General features: G+C 37.2%; 2 protein-coding genes across 5 annotated transcripts in view; one reads left to right on the forward strand and one right to left on the reverse strand.

Annotated features, from left to right (window-relative positions):
• LOC129941155 (peptidoglycan-recognition protein LB) overlaps positions 1-1,842 on the forward strand; it is a 67,554-nt gene extending 65,712 nt beyond the window's left edge. For 3 of the 4 annotated variants that reach the window (XM_056049719.1, XM_056049720.1, XM_056049721.1), the window contains exons 2-3: positions 1,116-1,460; positions 1,591-1,842. In XM_056049719.1, coding sequence (XP_055905694.1) covers positions 1,121-1,460; positions 1,591-1,802 — 552 coding nt within the window. In that variant the 5' untranslated portion in view covers positions 1,116-1,120 and the 3' untranslated portion in view covers positions 1,803-1,842. The remainder of the gene's footprint in view (positions 1-1,115; positions 1,461-1,590) is intronic. The other variant, XM_056049718.1, reaches the window with a different exon arrangement.
• LOC129941151 (trichoplein keratin filament-binding protein) overlaps positions 1-14,097 on the reverse strand; it is a 403,230-nt gene that overhangs the window by 324,057 nt on the left and 65,076 nt on the right. The window lies entirely within an intron of this gene.

The raw sequence follows: 14,097 nt of genomic DNA on the forward strand, positions 1-14,097 counted from the left end.
CTGACAGGTGTTTGTCTTATTAACTTTGACAGATGCTGAGACAAGAGATCCACCATACATTTTACAAACTTGACCTCCTTAAATATGCTAACAATGTTTTGATATCTTTGACAGATGCTGAGGCATGAGATTCACCTCATTGAGTATTCTGACAGTTGGATGTCTTGGTAACTTTGACAAATATGCTGAGACAATAAAATTGGAAAAATGTTTGCATTTCCTTGATGGGAACACCCTCTACTATTCTATCGACTTGACTTTCTATATCATACCTTATTGTGATAAACCTAAACACATCTTATAATACCTTTAGTTGAATCACAATAAAGTTCATTACCTGAGTTTCGATTCGTTCCATCTCATCAATATGTCTAATGTCTATACAATATCCTTTCACTTCATCCCTTCAACTCTCTCTCTCGTCCTCTAAAACCTTATAATCAGCAATCAATGCATGAAGATGAATTTTATTTTTCACACATAAATAATGCAGGCCATAAAATACTCGTATAGCCTTAGTTTGATGCGAAAATAGCTACATGAACAATTAAATTGGTCAATAAGCAATTAGTCAAGGCAAATGGTGGACGATACCTATATTCATGATGGGGGTGTAACCTCATCTCACCTCGTCAAACGGGGGCGCTGCGTTGGCTCGTCCTGTTAATATCAATCAAATCACGCACATAAACTGATTGGCGGTTTCAATGACATAAAATATGCAAATTACAGGACTTTACATACCCCAAGCGCACTAACACGATATGATATAATTTCAATTAATGGACATATGTCAACTTCCAATTAATTAGGAAAAAGATAAAATATCATCCTGCAGGCATTCAAACGCACACACACATAAACAGTTGCACACACACCCAATAATAATTCGGCAGGATATTATGACATAAATTGTCTCTAATTGAATGGACCCATGCGAGCAAATGACACTTTAGATGTCGTAATTTTATGCCTCATCCTGAATACTTAAACATAAAAATAAAATAAAATTAAAATTGTATCTAGATATGTATTGTATATTTGTATCTGTGAATTTTTTCTACTTATACAGAAACATAATAATTGTTTTCTATTTTTGAAATTTATATTTATAGGATTTATGCCAAGAATGTCAGCCATCACTCACATAGTTAGCCGAGATGAGTGGGGGGCCAGACCGCCAAAATTGGTTGAGAAATTTAATGGCCCTGCACCGTTTGTCATCATCCATCACTCGTATCTGCCGCCTGCATGCTTTACGACGCCGGAATGCATACTCGCCATGAGAACCATGCAGGAGTTCCATCAAATCGAACGTGGATGGAATGATATTGGTTATAGTTTTGCAATTGGTGGCGATGGACAGATTTATGTTGGCCGAGGATTTAACGTTATCGGAGCACATGCACCAAGATACAATGACAAAAGTGTTGGTATCTGTTTGATTGGCGACTGGAGGAGTAAGTGTTTTACGTCTAACTTTTATCTTTATGCAAACATTTATTACTTATTTTAAGTTTTGGTTAAGTTTTTTGTTTATCTTATATAAATAAAGTTTATAAATGTTTTGTTTCTATTTTTGTTTTATAGCAAAACTTCCACCAACAAATATGCTGCAAGCTGCAAGAGACTTAATTGGATTTGGAATAGAGAAAGGATACATCGATAAAAGTTTTAAATTGCTTGGTCATCGGCAAGTTCGTGACACCGAATGTCCTGGTGATAGACTTTTTGCGGAGATATCTTCTTGGCCAAACTTTACTCCTAATATAAATGCAACAGAAAATGAAATTCCTGTTTGAGATTTTCAAAATCGTAATTAAAACTATATTTTTAATAAAAAAAAAAAAAACAAAAATGTGGTTTTCATTCAAGGTGCAAACAAAAAAATGTGTTGAGAGTGAATAAGAACATACATAGGTCTGAGGAAAGATTGTAGGTCATAGACTTGAACATAAGCTTGATATCTTTAAACTTCTTAAATGGGATATAAGTTAAAAATTGTATTTTCAAAATATATTTATATAAAAATAGTTGTGAGGGTTTTAAAATAATTTTGACAAGTTGTCTTTAAAGTTGTAGTGACTATCCGTAATGGAGTAGGTCACACTTAAGCCAGTTTGATGGCCCTGTGTGATACCACATGAATCTTGAGGTTTTCTTTTAAGCGTGATGAAAATAGTTTAAGTCCCTTAGAAAATGTGAGAGGCTGATGATGTTTATATAATTGAGAACGTTGTAGAAAATTTTTACTAACTAAGTCTTGCGTTTTCGAGATAGAGCAAGGCTCTTGCTTATCTACACAGCTTCTGCAAAAGTCCTTTGAAAATACGCCTAACCGCGAAGCGTGACTTCCTATTGGACAGTACCCAGTTATGACACCAATTATCGAGCTATATGCGATCTGCTTAGAGATCGCAAGCACTTTGATCGCTTTAAATCTAGTGTAAGCCAGATATTTGCCTAATGTTCTATATAGCGTCTTTTAGCTATACTTACATTAGCCAAACGAGTCCATCTGCCTTACAATGCTTCTAAAGACGGGCATCCAGCAAAGGTGAGTATTAAACTGTTGTGCCATCCCTATTAGAGATGGTCGAGATTTATGGACTGTTATAGAGTTTGTAAAGACAGAGTCCAGAGATTTAAATTGATAACGGTCTGCCTATCTGAGTAAATACGACTGGAACACGCTACAATGATTGGGAAGGCGTTATGAGAGACTTAATTTCAATCTTGCCTCACCCTTTTTTTACCGTTATTTTAACGGACTATGCTCTAGTGAAATAGCCAGTTGCATTCCTCCCCTTAAACAATTTAGCCGTAATACCCGCGCTTCTAGGAACACCATCAGTTAACCCTTAAGCCCAACTTCGGCCATACTATGAAGTGCGGGGATTCTTTTTTTAGCCGTACTACGCGAATGTGGAACGCCTTGCCACGCTCTATCATTCCCTGTCATTGCAATGTTCAGAAATTTAAAACCAATGTACACCGAAACCTCCTATCCAATCCTTACCTCTTTTACTAATGCTTACACTGTGTCTTTGGAATATTAAAGGTATACAAAACCCTTTAAGTGTTCGCTAATTATAAAAAAAATCTGGTTAAAAGTGGATTGAATCGTCTTAAAAAAATTCTCTATCCTCCCAGAAAGATCTGGAAGGTAAAGAAATGTGGAAGTTTCTGTCGAATTGTTTTGGAATTGTTTCTGATTTAAGAATTAAGGAGTTGTCAAATGTTGTTGTTAACCAAATGAATTGAAGGTTTAAGGCGAATAGCAGAACTTCCAGCTATTTGTTTGATAAGTATATAAAAAGGTGTTGTTTGGAGAAGTGTATCCAGTGCCGCAGATGGGATCGTATCAAGCGATCCGCTTATACGTACGAGTACATTAGGAAGCCGAACGTTGGACTTTATTTAGTTTGTCGCTGTTTATAGCTTTTTTTTAAAGCAATCCACAGTAAAAACGGTCTGATTTCTATGTGTATAACCAATGCGCAATTCGGGATTGTATGCCCCATTTATAACCCCATTTATAACCAATATAACCAATACTACAGTAGCTTTTTTGACTTTTTCTTGTACACCGTGTTTTCAGTTTAGTTTTCTTGTCGAAAATAAGACACTGTTATTTGTCTGAGAGTTTCAATGAGATTCCTTTAATATAGGAAGGATTTGGTATTTCCTCGAAAATAGGACTAAAAGCAGCCAACACCGATCAGTTTAAAGTATTAGTTTATCTAAGGTATTTTGTAAAAGTTGTTTTAGAGTGTTAAGATGCGTATCGTAGACTGCTAAAGCAACATCATCTGCATAGACAATCACTCGAAAATCCTCCGCATCCTGACCACTGGTTTTCAGAGATAGAACACCACCTTGCGGTGTCAATCTGCTAACGAATTTTCTAGCAGAAAAGTCGCCCATTTGTGAGGTAATTAGTCTGCTAGTCAACAATAAATTAATTGGGGAGTTAGTGCAGATGTGTCCCCGTTGTTGAAAGAACCTTCGATGTCAAGGAAAGACACCATAGTTAACTCTCTATAATGGAGAGAGTATCCGACGTTCCTTGAAATAGTATTAATGGGAATATTTTCTACAAAAATGGTGAGTCTATGGTAACTGCTAAAAGCTGGTGTAGAAAAACAATATCAGCGACTTCGAGGCGATTTTGGGAGGCTTGCAGATTAATAAGTTTTAAACGATCTTCATAAGATGGTAAGAATAGATTATCTAGATTATCACCCCAAGAAATACCGCGGAATACAAATCGAAGCAATCTGCGCTATACATGTTAATTTATTTGAGAGTGAGAGTTTTGATAAGGAGACCAGATTTGCTTAGCGTGTTCACCTAGAGGTCTAAAAAAAAGGGTTGTATATGGGGATTAAGTGATATAGTGGTTCAAGAATTCTTAGGCCTGGTTCATAATATATTGAAAATAAGCTCGATAATTTAAATGAGTGTCGCAAATAACTTCTATAGGTCGCGAAAAGAGCAGACAAAATGAATGGTAACATCGTGCAGGCTCTAAGATCGGTAGAAAAGATTAAAGAGCTTAGAGGTGAATGTTATTAATTGGCATTTAGCTACATTGAGTTCTAAGACATTTTTTTCGCACCAAGTCTGACATGATTCAAGATCATTTTGGAGTAAAACAGAATCAGATAGTGTAGAAATCAGCGTAAATAGAGAAAACTTAATTATCAATGACATTAATAACGTCTTTGATAGTTAAGGAAAATAACAAAAGGAGCCACCTTGCTCCCTTGAGGGACTCTTGAGTTTGCATAAATGTTATCGGAGATTAAGAACCTGAAAACAACTCTATTTCGGCGGTTCTCAAGCTACGATCTGAGCCATAAAATAAAAAATGAGGTGGAAAATCAATGGCTTTAAGTTTAAGGTTAATAATTTTGTCAATGATTTTATCGAAGGCTTTGAAATGGATCGAAAGGTTTTTTCTTTTTTTCTTTCGATCTCACAGTTTTATTCCTCACTCGAAATTTTGTAAAAAAGTCAGTATCATAAATCTTACCGAGAACTACCCGAAAAGCATCTAGGGAAATCTTTTCCTAGAGTTTTTCAACAGGGATGCCACAAAAGTAGTGTCAAGGACAGCAAGCAGGGACAGCAAACGACGCCATATTTCTTGTCACTCTTTTGACATTTCTTCTCAGTAAGAAAGAACCAAGTTTGGAAAACGTGTTATCTCACGAAATGGTCCAAATGCTTGGCAGCCTCGGTCGTGCGATTAGATGCCGCCGTTAGACTATTTCCTGTGGGGCTACGGCAAGTCAATAGTATATGCCGACGATTGATGAACTTCGTTCGAATATCAAACGTGAAATTGCAGCAGTATGGACCGATTTATGCTTAAAAACCGTCCAGAATTGAATTCCGCGTCTGGACATCTGCAAGCGTGACCGTGTTGACCATGCAAAGAATTACATTGATATCCAAAACCGTTTTTGACATTTCTCGACGTTTCAAGGTCCCTAGAGTCAAAATAATAAGGGATATAGATAAGGGAGACAGATCGCAGATTTCGAGGGTTGGTGTTCAGATGAATATCACTCAGGAGTGCCGGGGAATCTATGTTGCCCATTAACACTTGGTGAGCAAATAACATATCCGCGTTTTTGGGTCTTATATATAAAGGCTTCAAACCTATCAGTTTTAGTAGATCGGCAAGTTGGATGTATCATCATAGGAAAGGCCACTTAAGGCAAATCGAACGAAGCGTCTTTGAACATTTTCAATTCTGAGAAAATGGTTCTCATAAAAGGGAGACCATACTTGGCATGCATAGCATATTCAAGTTGAGGACCTACTAGGGAAATGTAAAGCGCTTAAGTTACATAGGCTTTGGAGTAGAGATAATATTAAAGATTTTCTTATCATCCGCAAACAATTGACATTTCAGTTTTTTAATATAAATTAAATTTAAAACGAAGAGAAGGGGGCCAAGGTGACTACCTTGTGGGACTCCACTGAGTTACGGAAAAGGACTTTATTCGCTAGATAGGAGCTTATCCAGTTTATAAATATAGATGGTATGCCTAGGGCTCTTAGTTTGAGATAAATTATCTTATGGGATATTTTATCAAAGGCTTTGCTGAATTCAGTGTAAACAACATCCACTTCTTTGCCATTTTCGAGGGCTGACAAAACTTTCGATATAAATTTAATTAAGTTAGTCGTAGTGGATCTACCTTTCAGAAAATCATGTTGAGCGTGGGAGAATATGGAAATAAACGGAATCATAAACTAAGCTTTTAAAAAGTTTTGGAATGCATGAAAGTTTAGCAATAGGTCTATGATTGCTAATTTCAGTTTTATTGCCTTGTTTATGAATGGGAAATATAAATTAATCTTTCCCATTTATGAGGAAACACACCTTAGAAAAGAGAGAGTTCAAAGAGTGCAGTAAGAGGCTTTGACAAAGTCTACATAGATTCTTTTATAACAACTGATGGGACATCATCAGGTCCAGGGCTAAAGTTTTCTTTGAGGCTTACGATTTTGGCAAGTACCATTTCTACAGTTATTCTAAAAGATGAAAGAGAGGTTTGCCTGCAACCATCTAAATAACTTAAGTAGTGTGGATCAGGATCATGAATATGTTCAGTTTACGATTTGCTAAAGTATTTAGCAAATAGATTTGATATGGTTGTTGGATCTGAGGAGGTTATGTTGGAAAAACTCATTGAATGTGGAACCCCATCAGATTTTCGTTTTAATTCCGCTGTCAGGCAGGATGATCCATTCAATATAGACGACGAAAGCCAACAATCCCGTCCTCCCGACTTAGACGAAGTAAAAATTGCCATATCTAAGTTGAAGTCTAATAAAGCCTCTGGAGCGGATGGCTTTAATACCGAGCTCTTTAAAACAGCTGGAGATAAGTTGGTTAGGAGCATGCACCAACTTATTTGTAAGATATGGTCGGAAGAAAGCAAGGAGACCCTCTAAACTGCACCAACTATAGAGGAATCAGTCTACTTAACATCGCCTATAAAATCTTCTCTGCCGTAATATGTGAACGTCTAAAGCCCATCGTCAACAAACTGATAAGTCCTTATCAGTGTGGTTTTAGAACAGGAAAGTCTACAGTTGATCAAATATTCACATTACGGCAGATCCTGGAAAAAACCAAAGAACACCAAATCGACACCCACCATCTTTTCATCGATTTCAAGGCCGCATGTGACAGCATCTACAGGGACGAGCTGTAAAGAGCCATGTCTAGTTTTGGCATCCCTGCCAAACTCGTCCGTTTGTGCAGGATGACCATGGAGAATTCACGCTGCTCCATAAAGGTTGGAAACAACTTTAGACAAGGTGATGCGCTGTCATGCGATTTTTTTAACATCGTTTTCGAGAGAATAGTGCAGAGCTCACACGTTAACACTAGAGGCACTCATGCTTATTTTGAGATTCGAACGAAACGTTGATTCGAGTGACTAGATTTATTCGTTCGAATGAATTTTGTTTATTTTGAGATTCGAATGAAAAATATTCATTGCAGAAAATGAACCGAAATGAACAGTATTTTGGAGGTCAGCTGTTCTAAATGATTTGACATTTTGATTTGATTTAGTGTGACCACACTAAATTTTTATTTTCGAAGAGTCTTATTTTTAATTCAGAGTTTGTCACAGATTAACAGTTTCTGAATTGAAAACTAATAAAGTGATAAAGAAAAACATTCAAGACATGAAATTAAACATTTTTTCAACTAACGTAACCATTTTGGTTTGAATTTTCATGTTGTGTTTATACCGTTTAATATGTTATGTATATTCGTCACACATGGTCACACTTTCAATTGAAATGAAAACAATCAAAGTTTATAAACTTCAAATCGATGTATATTTTTTTATTTTGGAGAAAGTAAACAATGGCAGTAGTTTTGTTTCTTAATTCTAATGGCGAAGAACGAGAACATGTTCTTAGAAGAAGGATTATGGACGCATCAAATCCGTTTGAGTTTGACGATTTAAAGTAAGTACCTATAAAATTGATGTGAAATTTTTCTATTGCATCCTGGTGACTAAATTGATTTTGTTTTGTAGATTTGTAAGGAACTTTCGCCTCAATAAACGGGCATTTAAATATGTCTTGGATGAGCTTTCCATCGAGATACAGGGGGGTACTTCTTTGTCCATACCGTAGCACCGTCTTTAGCCCATGGCTATTGAACTTCACGGCAGCATCTCTCCAAAACCGGTCAATATCTATACGGTTTACAGAAAAACCCTTCGCTACCTCCGAATTCTCCTCCATTAACCTTATCAGGATTTCTTTTTGTTCCCTATTTGTCCAATTTGAATGTGACTGTGCCCTTTATGAAATAACAACAAAAAAAACTCGTCAATATAACCAATTTCGTTTAATTATCGTATAAAAATTGTTAAAACTTACATATTTTTCAGCTATTCACCAGAAAATATCTGAACGACACAAAAATGACATTTGGTTCGAATCACTCGAAAGTCAAAATTTACTTAGTTTTTTTTTAAATGAACTTTCGATTGAATCAGCAAACTTTCGAATCGATCGAATCTCAAAATAAAATCTTCTCGAATTCGAATAACTTTCGATCGAAAACGAATCTCAAAATAAGGGTGACTATCTTTCAAAAGTCTGTCCAATTACTGGCATATGCTGATGACATTGACATAATGGAAAGAACCCAGCGTGATGTCAATGGGGCTTTTGTGAGTATTGAGTTAGAGGCGGCAAAAAAGGGTGTAACGGTTAATAAGGCAAAACAAAGGACATACAATACCGATGTCTTGGTCAAAACGTCACCATCGACAGACGTAACTTTTAGGTAGTCAAGGACTTCGTCTACCTAGATCAAATGCAGAATAACTCTTGCTTACCGCTGTTTCTTTGGACTCAGAAAGCAATTGAGTGGTAAAGTCCTCTCTCGAGGGACTAAAGTGTTGATCTATAAGACCCTTATCATCCCCGCCCTGCTATACGGTGCAGAAGCATGGACTATGGCAAAAGCGGATGAAAGCACCTTGGGTCGCTTCGAGAGAAAAGTTCTTCGTGTGATCTACGGTCCCGTATGCATTGAAGGGGAGTGGAGGAGAAGAGCTGTACGGGCTGTACAGGGTAAAAGTACAACGACTAAGATGGTTGGGTCACGTAGAGCGCATGGACACCAATGCTCTGGCCCGGAAAGTCTTCGAATCCACACCCACAGGACAGCGCAGTAGAGGTAGACCGCGGATCAGGTGGCGCGCGCAAGTGGAAGATGACCTCACCCAACTTGGAGCGCGAAACTGGAGACATCTAGCTAGGGACCGAGCTAGATGGAGAAGTTTGTTGGGTGAGGCCCTAGTTCACACAGGACTGTAGCGCCACCTTAAGTAAGTAAGTAAGTATTTATAAATTTAAAAAATGTCCTTGTATCAGAAAGAAGGTTATTTTCCATTTGGTTAAGGTATTGGTTATTAAGGAATTCCTTTAATTCAGAGAAAGAATTATACGCGAGAAGATAGTTGTTGTGGTCGGTATCAGATTTGGACTGTAAAAAGATCTTCCAAAGCTTGTTACGAGTATTTCTTAGGTTACGGAGATCTATACTTTTCAACATTCAGTAAACTTTCGAGAAAAATCGAAATGACAGTTTTTTTACAAAAATTAAAAACCTAAAAACAACAATACTAAAACTTGGTAAAAATTTACTTTTGGCTCAAACAGTTTTAAAAAATTTAAATTAGTGTCTTCAAACTCTTTTTATTTCACAGAATATATTGTTTTCAATATTCAGTAGTTTTTATTTTATAAAATTTCAACAGTCCATTTTTTCATAAAAAATAAAATCTACCAGAAATAGTGGGCAAATTTGGTAAAAATTGATGTTCGGTTCTTGATACCTCTCAAATTAATTGCATTCATCCAATTTATACAAAATTAAAGAAATGCTACTAAAATTGGTAAAACTTTATTTTCCACTAAAAATCTATTCAACAAAACTAGATTTTCAAACTTAACTAATTCTTTAGGTATATGAAAAATATTTTTGGTAATTTGAAATTTTTTAAGAATACTTCAACTGACAACTTTTTTAAAGCAACACGAAAACTTACCAATTTTTTAAGCAAGATAAATCGAAAGACGGGATGAGAAGTGTGGGTCGCATCAGAGGCTCTTTTAAAAAAAAAGCTTTTGTAGCGTTCTTATGGAAAAAGCTGATATAATAAAATAATAATATATCTAAATGCCCTTAATTTTTCATGTCAGTTCAATTCTTTTTACAGATTGTGCAAAATTCCAACATTTCAATTTCTAACATCTCGAAACCTCGTAATCTAGCGAAATCAAAATCTTGATTTTTTGATTTAGAAGTTCTAAATGTTTATATAACCTTGACTGTTGAACTGTTTAAGATGCTTTTGATGCACAAAAAGCTGTTGTTTGCTTACAGAATCGGTCTTCCTGAATTCGAACACCAAACATTGCAAAGCCGGCTTTGAAGAGCTGTCAGTAGTATTATAATGCAGCATTTATTTTTCCAATTTCTATTCAACAAGGGAACTCCATGCTTTTTCGAAGTTTGTTTGCATTTAACAGAAAATCATCACTATCAAGTAACTGATTGTATTAAATGGTCTTGTGTTTTCCCTCATTTACCTCCCAGATCAAAATCCTGCCTACGTCCTTGGATTTTCTTAAGAGAAATTTGCTGATATGATACAAATACAAAACTATCCGTTGTCGATGGGCCTAAAGGCAATAACACACTAGTCATATTGAATCTGGATGTATTTACGAGGACAAGGAGTTTAAGAAACTTTAGCCTCTCAAGTGTTTACATTGCTGAGTCAGGTCGTTTAGCTCATCAGCAAAATCTCAGCATATATGCTTACCTTCTTCAACAAGAGAGTGTTATTTTCGGACCATCACGTAGAATTCCTATACACAATACCCACATTGAAATCAACCAACCCCCCCCTTCCCCTTATAACAACGATTTCACTATATTCAAAGGATAACAAATGAAAAAGAGCAATATTCTTTTAATGGAATCGAAGAGCACAATCATGAAGTTTTGAAAGACATCGAATAATAACTGTATAAAACATGTGTTACTAATGTGCTTTTGCTTCCATGGACTTCTATGACTATGAATTTAAATCACAGCAAATAATGGTTTGAATCTATTTGCAACAAGTGATGATGAACACGCAAAATAAACTACAAAGAAGCTACACTCAGATATAATATAAACCGTACTTTATGGAAAATTGATAGCCACTTAGTGAAGAGGATTGAATAACAATGATAAGATATTTTTTAGATTAAATTGATTTTTTTTACAAATTTAATTATTTTATTGTAATAGTTCACAAACTCATTGAGCCAATTGACACAAATAAACATAATATAAAATATTACAGAAATTCCAAAAGAACTGACTGGACGAAATTCAGTCAAATTGCGAATTCCAAACTAAGCAACTTACCGAATCTCACTGAATCGATAGGAGACCTTGAATCAAAGGTGAAAACCTTTGAAACTTCTATAAGTAAAGCTTTTAGAGTCTCTTGGCCAGTTAAATATAGCCGTAAAACCCTTCCTTCGTGGTGGAATGAAGAACTGTCGAGTCTTAGGAAAATGACGAGGACAATTTTCAATATCTGCCACAAACATAAGTTTTACCAACCGTTTAAAGACTCTTAAAATTTACAAACAAGCCCTGTCATCCTGAAACATTGTAATCCTTCATTTCTAAAAAAGCCCGATGGAACCTGGACAGCCTCTCCAGCCGAATTTCTTGAGCTACTGATAAAGACGCACTTTCCGGGTTGGGAGAGTGATAACCCCGAATCGCTTGAAACCACAGAGCTAAACGTAGCTCATATGGAGCAAGTCAATTCCGTTATAACCAGAGAAAATATTTTGTGGGCCATCAATACTTTTTCTCCACATAAACCCCCAGTCATGGATGGCATACTGCCAGTTATGCTTCAAAACTTGCATGATGTGGCAGCTCCATGGCTGGAACAAATTTTCAAAGGATGTCTCCTTCTCAAACATGTGCCCATGTCGTGGAGACAGGTCAAAATAGTTTTTATCCCGAAAGTGGGTAGGCGAGGTTACGAATCCGCGAAGGATTTCAGACCAATAAGCTTAACATCTTTTGTGCTTAAAACCTTGGAGCGCATTCTTGATTACCATATTAGAGAAATCCTAGTTGGACGACCTCTCGAAAGCTCTCAGCATGCTTATCTTAAGGGCAAATCTACGGAGACTACCCTCCATGAGGTAGTGCGTAGCGTACTGTAGAACAAACAATCCATTATAAAGAATTTACTCTTGCCACCTTCCTAGACATAGAAGGTGCTTTTAACAACGTCCTTACAGAATCCATAGAAGAATCGCTCGTTAAGTTCGGTGTAGAAGACTTCATTCGAGAATGAATGCTCAGTGGTAGGAAGATTCGAGCCACTCTAGGCAATTCAATCGCAACAAAACACTCGAGTAGGGGAACACTCCAGGGTGGTGTCCTTTCGCCTCTTCTATGGCTTCTGGTCATGGATACAATTCTTGTTAAATTAGAGGGATGTGGAGTGAAGGTGGTAGCTATTGATGCTATTGGTGTCAGGAAAGTACACCTATATGTGATTAGTGAAATCACGGAGTCAGCTTTGAAGAAAGTTAGCAACTGGGCCACGAGTTGTGGACTAGGAGTTAACGAAAGTAAAACTGAACTGTTGCTCTTTACCACCAAAACTAAAGTACCGCCCTTCACGCTACCACGACTCAATGCTCAAATCCTATCATTGTCTTCCAGTGCAAAATATTTGGTAGTGATACAAGACCCTAAACTAATCTGGAAACTAAATATTGAAGTACGGGTTAAGAAGGCCTGGGTTGCCTTCTACGCCTGCAGCAAAACTTTCGGCAAAAAGTGGGGACTTCAGCCGAAGATGATTTTATGGACGTACACAGCCGTAGCCCGCCCTATTTTAACATATGGTTCGATTGTGTGGTGGCCTGCTCTTAGCAAAGCCTATAACATTAATAAGCTAAAGAAGGTTCAGAGAACAGCTTGCGTGGGCACCACAGGGGCCATGCGTACTTGCCCAACGGACGCCTTAAACGTTATTTTGGATCTTCTACCAATCGACCTTTTTATTAAATACATAGTTTCCTGCAGCGCTTTTAAACTGAAGGAATCAAATATTAATTCCCTCAGATATTATCTTGGTAGACACTGACTACTGCACTCCTACTTTAAACCTTAGTAAGGGTTTTAAGGTTATTTTCCCATCGAGAGAAGATTGGGAGGATGACATCGTGTCGATAGGTTTCGACACAACCATCTTTACTGACGGCTCAAAGATGGAGTGCGGAGTTGGTTCTGGGATCTTTTCTGAGTCCCTAAATGTAGCCAAATCCTTTAGGCTTCCTGACTTACCTAGCGTTTTTCAAGCTGAACTGCTGGCAATAAGGGAGGCATGTAAGATACTTAAACAAAACCGAAATGTGGCTATCATTACAGACAGTCAAGCAGCCACATCCTCATCTAAATTGGTCCAGCAATGTCGCGATGAGCTTGCGAACCTGAATATTAACCTCGGTGTCACTCTGATATGGGTTCCGGGGCATAGTGGTATCGTGGGAAATGAACGGGCTTACGAGCTAGCCAGGCAAGGATCGCCCCTTCATAGCTCACTTGCGGAAATGGGTAACTCTTGGTGCTATAAAGGGTAAAATCTTTTCTATCTACCAAACTGAATCAAGCCGAAGGTAGAGCAATTTACCCAACTGCATTATATCTAGGAATAAATGGCCCACCTATAACAAAACCCATACAAACGATCTTCTATGCAGGCCAAGGCAAGACATAGCCAGGATTGTTGCGGTTTGTACCGGACATTGGCCTATAGGAGTTCATGCAGAGAAGTTGGGTATCTCTTAAAACACCTTTTGCCGTAGCTGTAGTGACCAAAGAGAAAGTGAAACCATAATCCATTTCCTCTGCAAATGTCCTGCTTTGGCAACATTCTTTCAAGAACTCGATGAGCTATCTGAGACAAAGATTAGAGACCTAATCTTTTTTTTCAATGC

This window comes from Eupeodes corollae, chromosome 1 (assembly GCF_945859685.1).
Source record: "Eupeodes corollae chromosome 1, idEupCoro1.1, whole genome shotgun sequence".
NCBI lineage: Eukaryota > Metazoa > Arthropoda > Insecta > Diptera > Syrphidae > Eupeodes > Eupeodes corollae.